At 44.7% G+C, this 17,810-nt stretch overlaps 1 protein-coding gene across 1 annotated transcript; it reads right to left on the reverse strand.

The window, feature by feature from the left end:
• Positions 1–10,854: 10,854 nt before the first annotated feature.
• LOC116481202 (olfactory receptor 10P1) lies at positions 10,855–11,796 on the reverse strand. Its single transcript, XM_032173941.2, has one exon. It carries the CDS (start codon positions 11,794–11,796, stop codon positions 10,855–10,857), a length of 942 nt encoding a protein of 313 aa, XP_032029832.1.
• Positions 11,797–17,810: the final 6,014 nt, after the last annotated feature.

Genomic DNA, 17,810 nt, shown 5'->3' on the forward strand with positions numbered 1-17,810 from the left:
ATTAACCATCATATATACCATGGGATACTATGCAGCCATAAAAAGAACAAGGTCATGTCCTTTGCAGGAACAAAGATGGAACTGGAGGCCATTATCCTTAGCAAACTAACACAAGAACAGAAAACCAAATACCACAGCTTCTCACTTATAAGTGGGAGCTAAATGATGAGGACACATGGGCACATAGAGGGGAGCAACACACACTGCGGCCTTTCAGTGGGAGGAGGTTGGGAGGAGGGAGAGGATCAGGAAAAATAACTAATGGGTGCTAGTCTTAATACCTGGGTGACAAAATAGTCTGTACAACAAACCCTTATGACACAAGTTTACCTATGTAACAAATCTGCACATGTACCCCTAAACTTAAAAGTTAAAAAAAAAGAAAATCAGGAAAATCATAGTTTTCAGGTCACTCTCTTAATAAATGCCTCATTTTTATAATTGAAAAAACATTGATTTTCAGTTTACAAATGTCACAGTGTTAATTGCAGAGAATTCTTCATCCAGAAGAAAACAAAATATTAACACTTTGGTGTTAATAATATCCTTGGGAAATTATTGCAGTCTCTCTCTCTCTCTCTCTCTCTATATATATATATATATACTAAAAATGGGATTATATAGTCTAAATTGTTTTATAACAGTTATTTTCTACCTTATTAAACTATATTGTAACATTGTTCTACATCAGCAGACTTCTAAAGCATGATTTTAATATCCATACAGCATCCTACTATGTGGATGTACAATTTTTTTTTTTTTTGAAACGGAGATTTTTTGCTGTTGTTGCTCAGGCTGGAGTGCAGTGGTGTGATCTTGGCTCGCTGCAACCTCTGCCTCCTGGGTTCAAGCGATTCTCCTGCCTCAGCCTTCCTGAGTAGCTGGGATTATAGGCATGCGCCACCATGCTCGGCTAATTTTGTATTTTTAGTAGAGACGGGATTTCTCCATGTTGGTCAGGCTGGCCTCTAACTACCCACCTCAGGTGATCCACCCGCCTCAGCCTCCCAAAGTGCTGGGATTACAGGCGTGAGCCAATGCGCCTGCCAGATCTACAAAATTTTAAACAATATTCCATCACTGGAATTTAACATTTTTTTCTTGTAAATATTACTGAAATGGATATTGTTGCACTTATATCTTTATATATTATTTTATGTTTTTCTTAGCACAAACTTCTAGAAAGTGAATTGCTGGGTCAAAATGTATGTATGCATAGTTTTAGAGCATTTGAAACATTTTGCCAAATTTCTCTCCACAGAAATTTTTATTGCTTTACAGTCCAATCAAGTGTCTTTCCCCCTTTTTCCCACAATTTTCAGGGGAGGGAAATGGACTAAGAGTCAAGAATGAGTTGGGAGATGGTGCAGGGAAGAGAAGAATGGGGAAGGTATAGATACTTAATATTCTTATGATGCAGAAAGGATCCAATAAAGAAACAAACTCACTTTTCCTCAATTTACCAAGGACTGGGTGGGGCATATTTGGACTGGAAGTACACTATGAATAGTAGGGAGCAAAAAGCCCATGTCTGTTCTTGGGAATAGGGAACATCAAAGAAGAGAATAGAGTTCTTTCTTTTAGTGGAAAGCCTAGGAGTAGAGGATAAGGAGCTGGCTAAGGAAGGTTGACCAGAAGGCTGGGTTGTAGACAGCACTATGACACGGTGGTTTGGAGCTTGGCTCTGGTGTTAGGCAGGTCCAAGATCAAATCTTGATCATCACTTACCATCTGAAATAGTGGGAGATTTCTTTACATCCTTGTGCCTTAAATTCTGCACCTGTAAAGTCATGACAATAACAGTTTCTGTGTATCACAGGGTTGTTGTGAGGATTAAACGTAGCCTTCCTCAGCCATTCTATACCACATCATCACTTGACATATAAATTAACTTGTTTGTTTGTGGCTTCTCTCCTTTCATTAAAATGAGATGTCCCATAAAGGGGGAAGGGAAGAAAGTGCCTGTCTTGTTTACCAGTGTATCCCTAGTGCCTGGCACATAGTAGATATTCAGGAAATATTTGCTGAGTTGATAAATAAATGAATATATGAAAGCTGCTTAGCACAGTGCATGTAGATAATAGTGTTCACTAATCTATTTCGATTATGCTATAATTGCTACTACTATCATTTGCCTTCTTATGAACTTTGATGATGACTTTCAGAGCAGTTTTTAGATGTCTTAAAAGTTTGAGACTTTGTTAAAAAAAATCCCCTTAAAGTTGCTGCAAAGTCTAAAATGTGTTACGCTGAAGAGAGGTAGGGGAGAAGTGTGTGTGGGATTTGGGGAAGAGAGTTTTTGGAAAAGAGGAAATTGTGGTGTGAGCTATGAGGGGGATAACTCAGAAAGGATCAGATGGGCCCTAGGGGCCATGGAAGAGGAGGAAAGAAGCAGGTGAACAGTTCTGGGTTAGAGAAAACCTGACTCTGGTAGCTCAAGGAGTTGAGAGGAATCTTGGAAAACCAGGCTTAGGCAATGAACCGGTACCAAAAGAAGCTGAGAGGCCAGAACCACAGGCCAGGTCATAGTGCAGGGGTGGTTGGCTAGGATGCTGCAGGCACTGCCGGCACTGTTGCCGGTGACTCCTCTGGCACCGTGCTGGTGCTGAGGCTGCTGCTGGTGGGCCCTGGATGCCACTGCGGTCATCACCAAAATGAATTGTAAGCTTTACTTCTTTGAATCACTTGCACCTGATTCAAAGTCTTAGGCAGTTGCATCTGCGAGGACTTGCTAAGATCACAGGCCTGTGTCTCGGCTGTCAGAGTTTAGGGAATCCACAAATTTGGGCCTAATGGCTTCTGTAGAAGTGGATAGAGCTTTGTCCCCCACAAGCTCTATCCACTTAGAGCTTGAGGGGAAGACCCTGTTGTTAAGTTCATGGATGGCCTCCTTTCCTGCCATTATGACCTTTCTATTTGTAGGCCAAGCTCAGTGGTCCAAGCTGTACCATTGGGTACAAGCTCAGTGGTCCACACCTGTAATCCTAGCAATTTGGAAGGCCAAGGTGGGAGGATCACTTGAGGCTAGGAGTGCAAGACCAGCCTGAGTAACATAGCGAGGCCTCATCTTTACAAAAATAAAAATAAAAAATTAGTTGGATGTCATGGCCTGTGCCTGTGGTCCTAGCTATTTGGGTGGCTGAGGCGGGAGGCTCACTTGAGCCCAGGAGTTCGAAGCTGCAGTGAGCCTTGATTTTACCACTGCACCCCAGCCTGGGTGACAGAGCAAGCTTCTGCTCCCACATCCTCATACCCCCCAAAAAGATTGATTTGCTGGAGAATGAGGTAGATGCAACCTCCTTTTGTTTTCAGGATGTGCTTGGGCCCCATCTGATTTTACCAGTTTCACTTGTCTATTAAGTGCTATTGGGGATACCTAACTTTAGGGTGAGTGGGTCAAATTACACCCAATTCATGGTGTGCAATACTGTTCCATAGTCGCCTGGTGTCCAGTGGTCAGCTGTTCAGTGTGTACTGTTGCCTACAAGCAGCCCAAGAGCAGTTTCACAAAAGGATCTTGATTGTTTGCCCCGAAGGGCAAGGTTTGGCTCCCAAATCTGTGATTCACCTCTTGGATTTACCACAGGCTCCAATGCCACTGACACTGAGCCTCTTACGGTCTGCTGGGCAGTTGGGAGGCCCAGTGGCAGAACTGCAGCGTGGGCCACTGGGAGAGCATTTGCTTCCTCTGGCTTTTAAGACATCCGATAAGTGGGTTGAAGCAGCCGACCCAAAAGGACTATATGTCACTTCCCAAATCCAGATAACTACAAAAGGTCTTTTCTTACTGTAGGGAGCAAAAGGTGAGGCAGCTTGTCCGTAACATTTGAGGAGATACCTTGATATCCCCAGAAAACATTCACAGAGGGGCCAGGCCCCTAAATTTATCTCCTAGGTATAAATGTACATCAAGGGTACCTGCCATTTTCCTCTCTCCAGATGCTATCAGCGTAGTTTCATCAATAGAATGGACCAGTGTGGTGCTCTGCGGGGTGGTGACCTGATGAAGGTGCCTGTGGATTTGGTGGCGCAGAGTGAGAAAGCCGATGAAACCCTGAGGCAGGACAAGAAGGGTGACGCTCTGCTGGGCGACAGCAAGTGGCTTCTGGAATCTTCTCTGCTTATGAGATGGGAAAAAATGCATTTTCTTTCTCAAGATTTGCATACCAAGTCCAGGTGAGAGGAAGTGGCTTCTAGCAGAGGAGGCTCCCCTGTCCCCGCCCCCCACACCGTGTGTCACTGATCTCCTTTTCTCACCCCTGCCCCTCTGTTTATGCTCCTTAGCTCCTTGGCTGCCCTCATCTTTCTACTTTCTCTAAACTCATGTTTTCGGAGGGAGAATTGAAAGCATGGGCTCTAGAGTTGGAAACTCAAGTCTGTTATTTCCTAGCTGTGTTACCTAGGGAAAGTTGTTTAATGTCTCTGTGCCTTGGTTTCCTCAACTGGTTGAAATTGGCATAACAATAGAGTCGACCTACAGATGGACCTACTGTCAAGCTTAAGCTTTTGGAGCTTTTCATTTGTATGGGTTCCTCATAAAGGTGTGGAAAGAGCCTTAGCAATTGTGTTCCTGTGGTCAAATGTCCTTATATAAATTGCAGAAGCAATGTGTTAACTGCAGGCTGTTGTAATGTCTGTCTTTTTCACTCTTGCTTCCTCTCTGTCACATTTCCTCTTGTGCTGGGGGGTGTTGAAGTAACCATGGATATTTTTGGATCTAAGGCAAAGTTGAGTTTGATATAGATTGAGTTTGGTGGGATATGTTTGTGTAGTTCACAGTCACTTTGGGGTATAGTTAAGTTATTAGTAGCTGTTCTGATGTATGAATGACTTCCAGGAATACTTCTTCCCCACGCTGTGCTATGCTACTCAGTGTTGCGGGACAAAGTGCAGCACCAGATATTCGAAGGAAGGAACCTTTAGATGCTGCTGCTTTTAGCTATTCCAGTCACATGTATCTATTGAGTCTTCCCAGCTGAGCATCCAGACGTTATGGAGCAGACACAAGCCTCCTTGTTGTGCCCTGTCTAAATTTCTGTTCTGCAGAAATTGCGAGCATAATAAAAAGTGATTGGGCTGGGCGTGGTGGCACACGCCTGTAAGCCCAGCACTTTGGGAGGCCGAGGCGGGTGGATCACGAGGTCAGGAGATCGAGACCATTCTGGCTAACACGGTGAAAACCTGTCTCTACTAAAAATACAAAAAAAAAAAAAAAAAAAATTAGCTGGGTGTGGTGGCGGGCACCTGTAGTTCCAGCTACTCCAGAGGCTGAGGCAGGAGAATGGCATGAACCCAGGAGGTGGAGCTTGCAGTGAACCGAGATCGTGCCACTGCATTCCAGCCTGGGCAACAGAGTGAGACTCTGTCTCACCAAAAAAAAAAAAGGTGATTGTTGTTTTATGCCACTAGATTTGGGGTGGCTTGTTATGCAGCCTTAGAAAACTTGAACATCATCCAATTGATGAAGAGGAGTGAGTCATATAAAGACATTGGGAAAAGATTTAGATTTCTTGCAGATTCGACATGTAATACTGACATCAAAGAAGGTAACATAAATTTTAATATGCTACTATAATGATAACTTTGAAGACAAACTGGTTAATGAGTGGGGTCAGTGCAAAGACTGTTTAAGATAAGTCACTGCACAGGAAAACTTGAATATTGTGAAATACCACAACTAATATATAAGAGAAAGTTGATAGTGGTTTGACCAAATTTGACAACCATTCTAAAAATTTACATAAAATTACCAATAATGAGTGGTGAAGTTGAAAAAGTTTTTGCCCCTACACTATAAATAAAAGAACAAATACATTTCAGTCAATTATCCTAGGGGAAAGACCAATCATCTTTCTAATCTCCCTGTAGAACTTGTCTTACAAAATCATTGTTGGGCCAGGTGCGGTGGCTCATGCCTGTAATCCCAGCATTTTGGAAGGCTGAGGAGGAAGGATCACTTGAGCCCAAGAGTTAGCAGCCTGGGCAACATAGCGAGACTCTGTCTCTACCAAAAAAAAAAAAGAATTAGCTGGGTGCAGTGACACACACCCGTGGTCCCAGCTATTCAGGAGGCTGTGGTGGGAGGACTGCTTGAGCCTGGGAGGTCAAGGCTACAGTGAGGCGTGATCATAGCACTGCACTCCAGCCTGGATGACAGTAAGACCCTGTCTCAAAAAAAAAAACCTCAAGAGACAAAAGACAAAAATAATTGTCATATGAAAAGGTAACCAAATAGTATGCATCAAAAACCATGAGAAATAAGGAATTATTGAGATAGACAGTTAATACAAATATTTTATCTTTTTTTTCTGAATTGTTTGATGTTTCTGGCATTTACCAGTTTAAAACAATTTCTAAGTTTGGTAATTTCTGTTTTTATTTTAAATAAATATTTCTAGTTTATTGAATATTTGTACTTGTAGGTTCTTTTTATTAAATAGAGCAGTCCTAAATTGTATGAGCTTTAGGTCCCATAAAATTGGGATCTGTACCTCGTAGAGTTTTTATGGGGATTAAATAAGACAGTTCCAGGTTAAGAGGTTAGTATAGTCTTTGGTACATAGCATGTATGTGATGTTACCTCTTCTTATTACTATTTATTCTGGTTTGACTGTCTTTCCATGCTTCCTGTTCAGATTCTAATCATCTCAAGTTCTGCCTGCTCCAGATCACTGCACCATATCTCTGTATCTTTTCAGTACAGAGTGTCTTGGCCACCTGGATCCTGGTTGCAGCAGTGGCATCTCTGGGGGACATTTGTCTTTTTTTTCTGTCTGTCCAGTGCCTTTGGAACACCCTTTCAATGTTGGGGAAGTTTTATGCCTCACTGGTCTTCACTCCCCAATGTAAATTGCTTTTCCTGATTCTACAGAGGAGGATGCAGAATTCACCATCTAACGAGCTTGTAGGGAAGGCATCTGGCAGAGCCCAGGTGTGTCGTCTCGAGAGCCAGCTGTAGGCACTGGGCAATGCTGTGTGAACTGTGCTGCCAGTGCCGTGGAGTTGACACTGGAGCTGCCCTTGTGGGTGCTGAGTGTCACCCTGGCCACGTGGCTGGGGAACCTGGTCCCCTTGGAGACGCTGTGCACTGTGAAATCTTCTTTGAATCATTAGTTTCTGCTTAAGATGGTCAGAGTGGAATCTGTTGTTTGCAACTAAGTGCCCTGACTGATGGACTGGTTTGTGGTCTCTGTGTCTCTTTTTGGTGCCTCTGTTACCTGTTCTCCATACCACAGCTAGAATGATCTTTTAAAAACTCAGACCTGATCTTGTCACTGAAGATGAGCCCCCGTTTTCAAGTGGCCCACAACATCCTTATGGTCTGTACTCAGTGGAGGTGGGAGCACTAGTAATTACCCTGATCCTTAGGCTTTCCACAAGGTGAAGGGATTTTTTATTCCACTCCCAGAAGGAAACAAGGGTAGAAACACTTCCTGCCGTCCTCTCTTGCCCCTGACTTGCTTCTTCATAGGTGGAGGAGTGACCTTAGTTACTCATGGTACTGTAGAGAGCATTTTTGCCTTCTTTGGTTTTTCTTTCAGGCTGGCTTGCCTTTGGCCACATGTACTCTTTTCCCTTCAAATGGTGAGCCCCTGCTTGGAGTGACCTGTAATTTGTACAGATCCTCTGTCCGTAACTGGGAGATAGTGGTGAATGCAGGGAGTATGACGTTTATTTTGTTTTATTATTTTAATTAAAAAAACCTAAATAGAGACAGGGTCTCACTATGTTGGCCAGGCTGATTTCAAACTCTCAGTCTTAAGCAATCCTCCTGCATTGGCCTTCCAATGTGCTGGGCTTACAGGCATGAGCCACTGAACCTGGCCTATTATTTTAATTGACACATAATAATTGTACATATTTGTGGGGTACAATGTGATGTTTCAATACATGTATACATTTGTGTAATAAGTAAATCAAGATATTTAGCATACTGTAAACTAAAGATGAAATCCCAAGCCCCCCACCCACTGAGAAACCTTAAAAACTGAGTCCTCAGCCGTGATGGAATGGAAGGTCAGACACACTTTATTATACCTCCTCTCTTCTATGGTTTAAACACAACAATTGACCAGCACTAATGTTAAAATAGAGATCATGAGATTGACAGAATAGACTCTTTGTGGCAATAAGATACCAAATTATGAACAGGACTTAAGGCCATGCCAGGCAGAGATTAAGTCACACATTCCTATACTTAAAGCATAAACTACTTTCTAACTGCCACAAGGTTTTCTTTTTTCTCCAGCAGCTAAACAAGCTCTGGCCTCGAGATAAGCAATAGTAAAACAGTTGTAGCTCCTCCACCACCAGACACTTACTGACTGACTCCCCTGTTCCACAAGCCATAACTACAGCTTTGATTGGCCAAATGATTGATTTCAGTAACTTTCTCCTGATAAGAAGACCACTGCCCAGGGGCTGGTTCTGGCCGGTTTACAGAGGCTGCACACTTTAATGCTTTTGTGCCTCTGCTTCACCTTTTGATGTAAGGGCCTAAAATGTAATGCATTTAAATGTTAAGTTTGCACCCTAAGGTGAACATGGGTCATATGCTACATACATGTTTATTTAGCACCTACATGTTAGGACCACCTTCATGAATATTCCTAGCTCCTCCCATAACCTACGGAATGTACCTCCCATAAACTACTGAATGTGTACACTTGGCCAACCTACTTAGCACATAAATCCCTGTTCCACCTGCCTCTCCCTCGAAGTGCCTGCCTTTTGGGCTTTGGCTGGAGCCTATGCTTCCCAGCCTGTTAGAATGGCCACCTTACATGCTGTAACAGTTTTTAAGAAATAAAGCCTCCTGCTGGGGGCGGTGGCTCACGCCTGTAATCCTAGCACTTTGGGAGGCCGAGGTGGGTGGATCACTTGAGCTCAGGAGTTTGAAACTAGCCTGGGCCACATAGTAAAGCCCCGTTTCTACAAAAAAACAAAAACAAACAAACAAAAACTTCCCCAAAATTAGCTGGTGTGGTAGCATGTGCCTATAGTTCCAGATACTTGGGAAGCTGAGGCTGGAGGATCACTTGAACCAGGGAGGCTGAGGTTGCAGTGAGCTGAGATCATACCACTGCATTTCAGCCTGGGTGACAAAGTGAGACCCTGTCTTAGAAAAAGAAAAGAAACCTTCCTTTCTAAATTTATAATCACCTTATGCCTTTATCATTTCTTTGTGGTAAAAACATTCAGAATTCTCCATTCTAGCTATTTTGAAATCTACAATACAATATTGTTACCCAAAGTCACCCTATGGTGCCATTGAACACTAGAACTTATTCCTTCTAAATGTACCTTTGTATCCGCTGACCAATCTCTCTCTATGTCCCCTTCCCCACTTCCTTCTCCAGGCTCTGGTAACCACTATTCTACTCTCTACTTCTAGAAATGAGATCAACTTCATGAGACTTATTTTGACTGGATCATCTGAGGTCAGGAGTTCGAGACCAGCCTGGCCAACATGGTGAAACCCCATCTCTACTAAAAATACAGAATTAGCCGGGCGTGCCTGTAATCTCAGCTACTTGGGAAGCTAAGGCAGGAGAATCGCTTGAACCTGGGAGGTGGTGGAGGTTGCAGTGAGCCAAGACTGCGTCATTGCACTGCAGCCTGAGCGACAAGAGCAAAACTTTGTCAAAAAAAAAAAAAAAGAAGTAGGTGCAGAGGCTGGGCTACAGAAGAACACACTGATTCCCATGGTTGAATACTCCTTAGCACAAGAGCAGAGTCTCTGTGAGGGATAAGGACTCCTTGAAGATCACAGGGGTGGTGAGAGGGAAGACTGGGTTCCCATCATTTCCTGAACAGCTCATGTTATTGATGAAATGTTGAGGTCTCTCCTCACTGAGAGCCAGAGTTTCTGGCATTTCTTGGCTAGAGGACACAAAGGTGGTAATGATGTGTGAGAGGTGAGGGAATAGAGGGGACCTGGAACAGCCTGTCTTTTTGCTTCAGCCTTCTGCTGCCCTTTAGCTATGGGGGGCTCCAGGGAATAAAGCAGGAGAAACCTCTGTTCCTGGCCCAAGGGAGGTGGGCAGCCGGTGGCACCTCAGCACAGAGGGATGGGAGTGCTTTGCTTCCACCTTGTCCTGCTTCTGGCTCCCTGGTTAGCTCCAGCTCTGGATCCTGCCTCTGAAGCTGGTGGGTCTTCTGGAATCCCTGACCAGCTCTTTCCCAAAAGCACCCAGAGTAGGACACCCCAGTGTGTTTCTGGGTGACATGTATAGGCTGTCCTGGGAGATAGCTTTTCCTGATGTTTAACTTGGTCCTTTTTGATACCATCTGACCATCTTCCCTTTTGTGCTGGTATCTTGGGAAGGAGAGAGCTTTATGATTGGAACCCTCACATGCCCCTCTTCCTGAAGGCCAAGGGCAGAACAGATGTTCCGCTGAGTAGAGGAAAGCTCAGATACAGGTGGAAGAAAATGTAACAGAGGGGCTAGGTAAACTCCTCCACAGGCTTTGGGTGGGTCACTTAGTTGGATGTCAAGTTCACAGACACCTGCTTTCATGACTGACAGGGACCTCTGGCTACCGGTGTAGCCATGGCAATCACTGTGCTCGGGGATCCAGAACAATCTAGAAGATGCTAAATAAATGTTCTTTCCGTAGGGCAGCAATCACTTCCCTTCTACCTTGACCCAATAACCCATGCTCTGATAGTGAGTGTGGACTGTGGAATAAGAGGCAATATGTAGATTTATCTCTGTTTTAATTTCAGCACTTTCTTCCAGGAAGCCTTTTCCTTTGAGGTGCTGCATGATTTCTGTGAGAGTGGGGTTTAAATCCAGCCCCTGAAGGCTGGGAGGATGAGCAGTGAGTGAGTGAGCAGACATCTGAGTCCCTTCAGGGCGAGGGGCGCTGCCTCTTCACCAGGTGTCGCAGGGCCCTCCTCACGTCCTTGTTCCGAAGGGTGTAGATGATGGGGTTGAGCATGGGTGTGATGACCGTGTAGAAGAGACTGAGGACGCAGTCTGTGGTAACAGAGGAGCCTGCCTGCGGCCGGATGTAGGTGATGCTGGCTGTTGCAAAGAAGAGAGAGACTACGAGCAGATGGGAGGAGCAGGTGGAGAAGACCTTGCGGCGGCTCTGGGTGGAGGCCATCGCTAGGATGGCACCCAGAATGCGGATGTAAGAGGTGACAATCAGAGAGAAGGGGATCATAATGAAGACTATGGTGGCTGTCATCACGGAGATCTCGCTCCTGTGCTTCCTAGCACTTGCCAGCCTCAGCACTGGCAGGATGTCACAGAGAAAGTGCGGGATGATCGGGTGGCTGGGAAAAGGTAGAGAGAAGATGAGGGAGGCATGAGTGGTGGCCGTGATGATGCCTGTGAGCCAGGAGGTGCCCACCATGGCCATGCAGGCCCGTGGGCTCAAGAGGGTGGAATAGTGTAGGGGCTGGCAGATGGCAACATATCGGTCATAGGCCATGGCTGTGAGCAGGCAGCACTCCGAGATGCCCAGGACAATGAAGATGTACATCTGGGCTGCACAGCCCTGGAAAGAGATGGCCTGGGGATGCGGGGAGGCCAGATTGGCCAGGGTCCTGGGCACGATGTCAGTGGTGTAGAAGAGCTCCACCACTGAGAGTTGGCGCAGGAAGAAGTACATGGGGGAGTGCAGGGTAGGGCTAACCTGCGTGAGGAGGATGATCAGGGAGTTACCCAGCAAGGTGACCAGGTAGACCAGAAGCACCACCCAGAACAGGGGGCCCTGCAGGGCCTTGAAGTCAGAGAATCCCAGAAGGAGGAATTCAGGCAGTGTAGTATGGTTTTCCTCAGCCATCACTCCAGGCCAGAAGCTGAGGCACAGCCAAGAAGAGAAATTATTTAGAAATAACAATCAACATTTCTGTAATTTGGTAAAGCACTTGCCACACAGTTCCTCTCAAAATCAAGTGAGAGAATTAATACCTTTCTCTGAATGAGCATGGGTCTCAGAGAGATTAAATAATGTGTCTGAGGTAATATCTAGAAAGTGGCAGGCCTGGAACTTGAATCCAGGGCTCTTGACTCCAAAATCGACGCCTTTCTCACTGTTTCCTGTGCTCTTGTCCTGTGTCTGGGGCCTGACTCTCATATATAGAGACTCTAGTCTGATCTTTGGATCTCTCTCGAGAGTGAGGGGTGGAGCAGCTGCTATGACGTAGGCCCCTTTGTACTCTCTAGATGGATGCTGAGGCCCAAAAGAAACTGGGTAGCACCAGGGACTGTCCTGAATTGGTGTCTAATGTTCACCATAGTGAGCTGTGGGTTTAGAGTGTCACACAGTGATATGACCATTTGTGATAATACTGCCCAATGGTATCATTGGGATTCTGACACCTTCCCTGATTTCTCTGTTCTCCTCTTATCTGGGCCCCTGTGATCAGCTGCACTAGCTGCTCTGTCCCAGCACACCCTGTTCTGTCAGGCCTCCATGCATTGCCATAGTGTCTCCTTGCAGAGACTATTTCTATTCTTCATATTAAAATCCCATTATACTTCAAGCCTTCACTCAAGTTCCGCTATCTCGGTGGCAGCTTTCTGTGATCCTCAGGCTCAGAAATAATTATCCATGGCATTTCAAGATTAAAAGTGACATTTGGGAACATATATTTCCATATGACAGTACTCGGATCTTATCTTCAACATTTTAGAAGAGTGCTGTGCAGCGTCTGTTTGAACATCTGCAGTGATGGGGAACTCACCACCTATTGAGGTAGCCCTTTCTAGCTATGGCCTCTTCTGCCTTTAGGAAAAGGCTTTACTGCATTGGTCTTGGCTAAATGCTTAGTATTTCATACAATGTTTAACTCCTCTTGCACCAGAGAGCCCTTGAGTATTTGAGGAAGGCACTTTTATCTCTGCTTTCATGACACGTTGCTTGTCCTTTGGTCCTAGCACTTATTACTCCACTGTAGCTCCTGCAGGACATGGTGGGGAGGTGGTGAGGCAGTTACCTATTTTAGCAGCTGCTAATGTTTCCCAAGTGCTTGGTTCCTGCCAGGCACCATGCTAAGGGCTAAACATTCATTAAATCATTGGATCTTCCTAATTACACTACGACATAGAAACCTTCATTTTCTCCATTTTACACATAAGGAGAGGGAAGTTCAGACAGTGTAAGTAACTTTCTCAATGTCACACATTTCGTAAGTGACAGAGTTTGGGTTCAAATCCAGGTCTGCCTAACCCCCAGAGCCTGTGATCTTAACTACCAAGTTATCAACTGCCTTAGAGGTTAATCACCAGAAAAACAAGCTCAGTACTTGGACCACGTCGAGTGTTCGCTAAACATTTGTTAGATGAGTGAACGAATCTCAGTTATAAAGACAGAGGAACTGATAAATAGAACAATTAAGTGATTTGCCTAAATTTAGGCAGCTAGTTAGACAAAGACAGGAAACTGGACTGGACTTTCAGAAGTTCTGGTCCCAAGATTCACGGAGCTTTGATCACCCACATTGACCCACGCCATGAGGTTAGTCTAGCCATCTTCATATTTAGGAAAGAGAGCCTCAAAGTTCTACCCATTGCACTTAAATTTCATCCCACCCTCACTCTGCTCTCTTATTTTTTTTTTGTGGCCTTAAACCATTTATTCTAGCTTATGTTTAGAGAGTGCTGTGTGCTGGGGATTATACAGTATATCAGTTGACCTTTATAACAACATTAGTGACAATTGTTATTTTGTCATTGCAGATAAAGAACCAGAGCTCTGAGGGTTTAAACGACCTATGCAAGATCACAAAGTCAGTGAACAGCAGAACCAGAATTGTAATTTTGAGGCTGAGATATCAACCACATACTTACTATGTGTCTTGTGAGGCCAATAGCCTCACCCTACACTTTTGGGAGATGAACTTGCATGTAGTCAGTTTGGACAGAAGGAGTATCTGAGTTCATTAGTCCTCTCTACTTTTGTCAATAAATCTTCATGACATTTTGGGCTGGCTGATTAAAAAGGAAAAAAAAAAACTTTTCAGATGTCCACACCACCAAGAAAACACGAAATAGATCCTGATGTTTTCAAATTTTAAAAATGTTGTTTTTTTCAATTAAAAATATTTAGGAAACATTTGGAATAAATCCACCATTATTCCATCACCTTAAATTCTTTTTTCTTGTATATCACCCTCAAGTCTTTGTCCCACTGCAAACCCATTTTCTATGCTTGTAGTCATAGCGTATATACCTTTTGTCTTCTTTTCCTTTTTTAATGTTTGCTGTAAGCATTTTGCCATGAGACTGCATGGTATTCTGATCAATCTTTCAAAAAAAATTCTTGTAGTAGTCCACTGAATTTCTCCACTAACATTTAACAAACACTTCTCATCCTTGTGCACTTTACGCTGTTCCATCTTTTTTTGCTATGGTAGACAATGATGCAAACAATATTTTTGTGTGTGTCTCAGTTTGCTCTGTTAGCTTATTCCCTTAGGGTAAATTAGGAGTAATATTATTGGCTAAGCATGTGGACATTTTTATGGGTCTTGCTGTGTTATAATTGTTTTGGATTCCTGTAGCTGGACGCATGAGCGGCAATATCAACCTTTCATCTCTCAGTGAAACTAGGACCCTTAAAAAAATTCAATAGCTTTAGGGGTACTAGTGGTTTTTGTTACATGGATGAATCGTATAGTGATGAAGTCTGGCATTTTAGTGCACCCGTCATCCAAATAGTGTACATTGTGGCAATAGGGTTTTTTTATTTTTTTTCCCTCAGCCCTCTCTCACCCTGCCCCCTTCTGGACTCCTTGACCCTTCCTGTCCTCATCCAGGCCTGTCCCTCCCTCCATACTCACCTCACCTTTTCCACACTGTGAGCATTTCTTCACTCTCAGACCTCTAATTAGATTTTGCCTTAAGATGTCGTCCGTGAGGTCGGAGAGGCAAGTTTCTCCTAGATCTTCTGCTCTTCCTTCCCTGTTTCCACTCTGACTCTGTTAATTTCGCTCTTCCTCTTCACGTACATCCTGACACAGTTGGGACAATCTTCAGAGAGACATTGGCCCTGAAGTCATCACTATCCTTTACAAAGCCTCCCACAGAGGATCGTTGAGAAAGAGAGTAACTGCCCGCGGGGTCACAGAGAGGGGATGAAATTCTTTTTATAAAACACTATTTTTCATTGTGGTGAAAACATATAACATAAAATTTACTATTTTAACCATTTTAAGTGTATGTCTCAGTATTGTTAAGTATATTCAACAGAGCTCTAGAACTTTTTCATCTTGCAAAATGAAAACTCTATATCCATTAAGCAACTCTCCATTTCGCCCTCCTGTGGCTCTTTTTAAAACCATAAAACCATCCCTATACCCCCAATAAGCCTTAGAGAGACAGGCAGATGGGCAAATTGATCAGCAAATGGGCACGTGGATTGGGGAAGAGATAACCTGTGGTTAACTGGCTAGATGGACAGAGGATGACTGGCAGGGTGTGGCCAGCTGGTTACAGGACTGGTTACCTGTGACCCCTGGATGCAGGAGGTGAGGCCGTTAAAGGCTGAATGGAACAGAAAGCAGATCTTGAGGGGTAGCTTTGACATCTTGGGGGCAAGGGAGTTGGGATTCTGGAGCCTAATGGGGGATGCGGGAAATGGGGGAAATGGGGGAAGGACAACCTTTATTGGGTCAGAGAGGTCTGGTGGAGCACAGCCAGGCAATAAACTAGCTTTTGTTCTTTCAGATTTTTTGTTTTGTCTAAAGTATTAATGGGAGCTGCACATGGTGTGCGTGTGTGTGTGTGTGTGTGTGTGTGTGTGTGTGTGTGTTGGGGAGGCTGTGGGGCAGCAAAGGAGGATGCAGGCAGCTGTCTGTGGGCTCTGGAATGGGACCCATTAACAGGAGCCTGAGAGATGCTGACCATAGACAGTATCAAGGCTATCGAGGCTGTGATGCCCAGCTGATTTACACACTGCACGCAAACCCACAAGCCTGCACACACTATTCACTGCCTCACTCCATCACTTCACCCCACACACCCCATCCTATTAGACACACCACAGACATGCCTATCACATGATCACCACACTTGTAACATGCTACACATCCCCCACAGCATACCTACTCACACCGTACATAAAAGGTTTGCACAGTCTGCGTATATACACACTTGCCTTGTTCTGTTATGTGCAATTTTATCTGGCAGAAATTGTCCAACATTCTCTGTCTCCTTCCCAGCCCTTCTCTCTGTCCAGCCAGCTTAATGACATCTGAATCACAGCTCTGCAAATGCAATAGTAGAGATTTGGGAACCGTCTGTGGACTTTTTTCTCCCACGCCCAGGGACAGATACTGACTCCCAACACACAGCAAGAGGTCCTAAGGCCCTGAATGGGCCCTGATCTGCCCACTGTTCTTCTTCTCTTCCTGTTTTTGCAGGGTCTAGATACATCAGAGAAAGGCACAAGGCTGCCTGGCACCGTGTGGAGCACTTACCCAAGGAGGTGAAATGATCATCCCGCCAGGGAAGGGGGCTGTTGGGCACAGGCGAGGCTCTGCTGTTGCCCTCTCTCCTCCCTAGAAGCCTCAGCCTCTGTGGTGCCCATAGTCATTCTCCAGCTGGCGTTGTACCTCCACCCTGCTGGAGATTTGGGAACCCCTGACTCTTGGGTTTTCCCTGGGTAACCCTGAGCTGAGAGAGTGTCATGGGCCAGATAATTCTGTCTGGATCCCCAGTGCCTGCTGTGTTCTCCTCCTCTCCTTAAGCTCATTGCCCTTGGCCAACCTCCTGACACCTTTTTTCTCTGGGATAACTATTGCCTCCCCACTCATGAAGGGTCTCTTTGGTCACAGATGGCATGAGGTTTGAGGGCTCTGTCCCTCATGTCTAGAGTCTCATCCTGGGAATTAACTCCCGTGAGTGAAATCTCAGCTTCCTGTTAAATGTAGATGCTCCTGGAGAATTCTACAGGCTATGCCAGTGATCTCCTTGATCTCGATGCTTGGTTTGCTTTTTTGAAAGAAAGTGTTCCAGTGAGGACACTGCCTGTCTGCTTATCCAGGGGCTTACAGGAGGGAAAGCTGGGTTTCCATCAATCCCTGATCTCTTATGTCATTGCAGATGTGCTGAGTGGGGCACTTAAACAGAGAGTTCAGCCTTCTGAATATTTTCAGCATAGAAACGGTGTGGTGGATGATGGAGGGTGGTGACATTTGGGGATAGAACAGAGGTGTTACCTGAGATAACCTGGGCCTTCGCCTAAATCCCTGATGTCCTCTAGTTGACACTTGCTGTCTCCACTTTTTATCTCCCATCTTCTCCAATTGTCCCTACCACTCCAGAATTTTCTCTTGTCAAGATAACCAACAACTTCCATGTTGCCAAATCCAATGGTTAATTTTCAGTCCTCATCTTAATCTCTTAGCAGTCTTTAACACATTTGGTCCCCTCCCCTTCCTGAAACACTTCCTTTAACTTCTGTGACTTTCAAACATATTTCTTTGTCCCTGGCCTTTCCTTATCGACACAACTGAATATCTCCCCTTAGGTGTTTTAGAGTCACCCCAAACTTACCATGTCCCACATAGAGCTCTTGTTCCTCTCCTGAGCTTCCCCAGTGCATTAAGAGACCTGTTGCCATCCCGTTGCTCAGGCCAAAAATCCAGCTGTCCATTTTATTAATATTTCTTTTTTAACATCCCACACTTAATTTTTCTCAGCACAGTTCTACCTCAAAAAGTTAATCGCAAGCAACCCTCTCTTACCACGTTTGCTGCTAAAACCTGGGCACAGTAAGTTGTTTTTCACTGGGCCTTTCCTACCCTCTACCTCTCACTCGGCGGGTGAGATTTTCTCCAAGTGTAAGTCAGA

This window comes from Hylobates moloch, unplaced genomic scaffold (genome assembly GCF_009828535.3).
Source record: "Hylobates moloch isolate HMO894 unplaced genomic scaffold, HMol_V3 SCAFFOLD_13, whole genome shotgun sequence".
NCBI lineage: Eukaryota > Metazoa > Chordata > Mammalia > Primates > Hylobatidae > Hylobates > Hylobates moloch.

Coding starts and splice junctions, on each gene's coding strand:
- LOC116481202 (XM_032173941.2), bottom strand. CDS start 11,796: ATGGCTGAGGAAAACCATACTACACTGCCTGAATTCCTCCTTCTGGGA.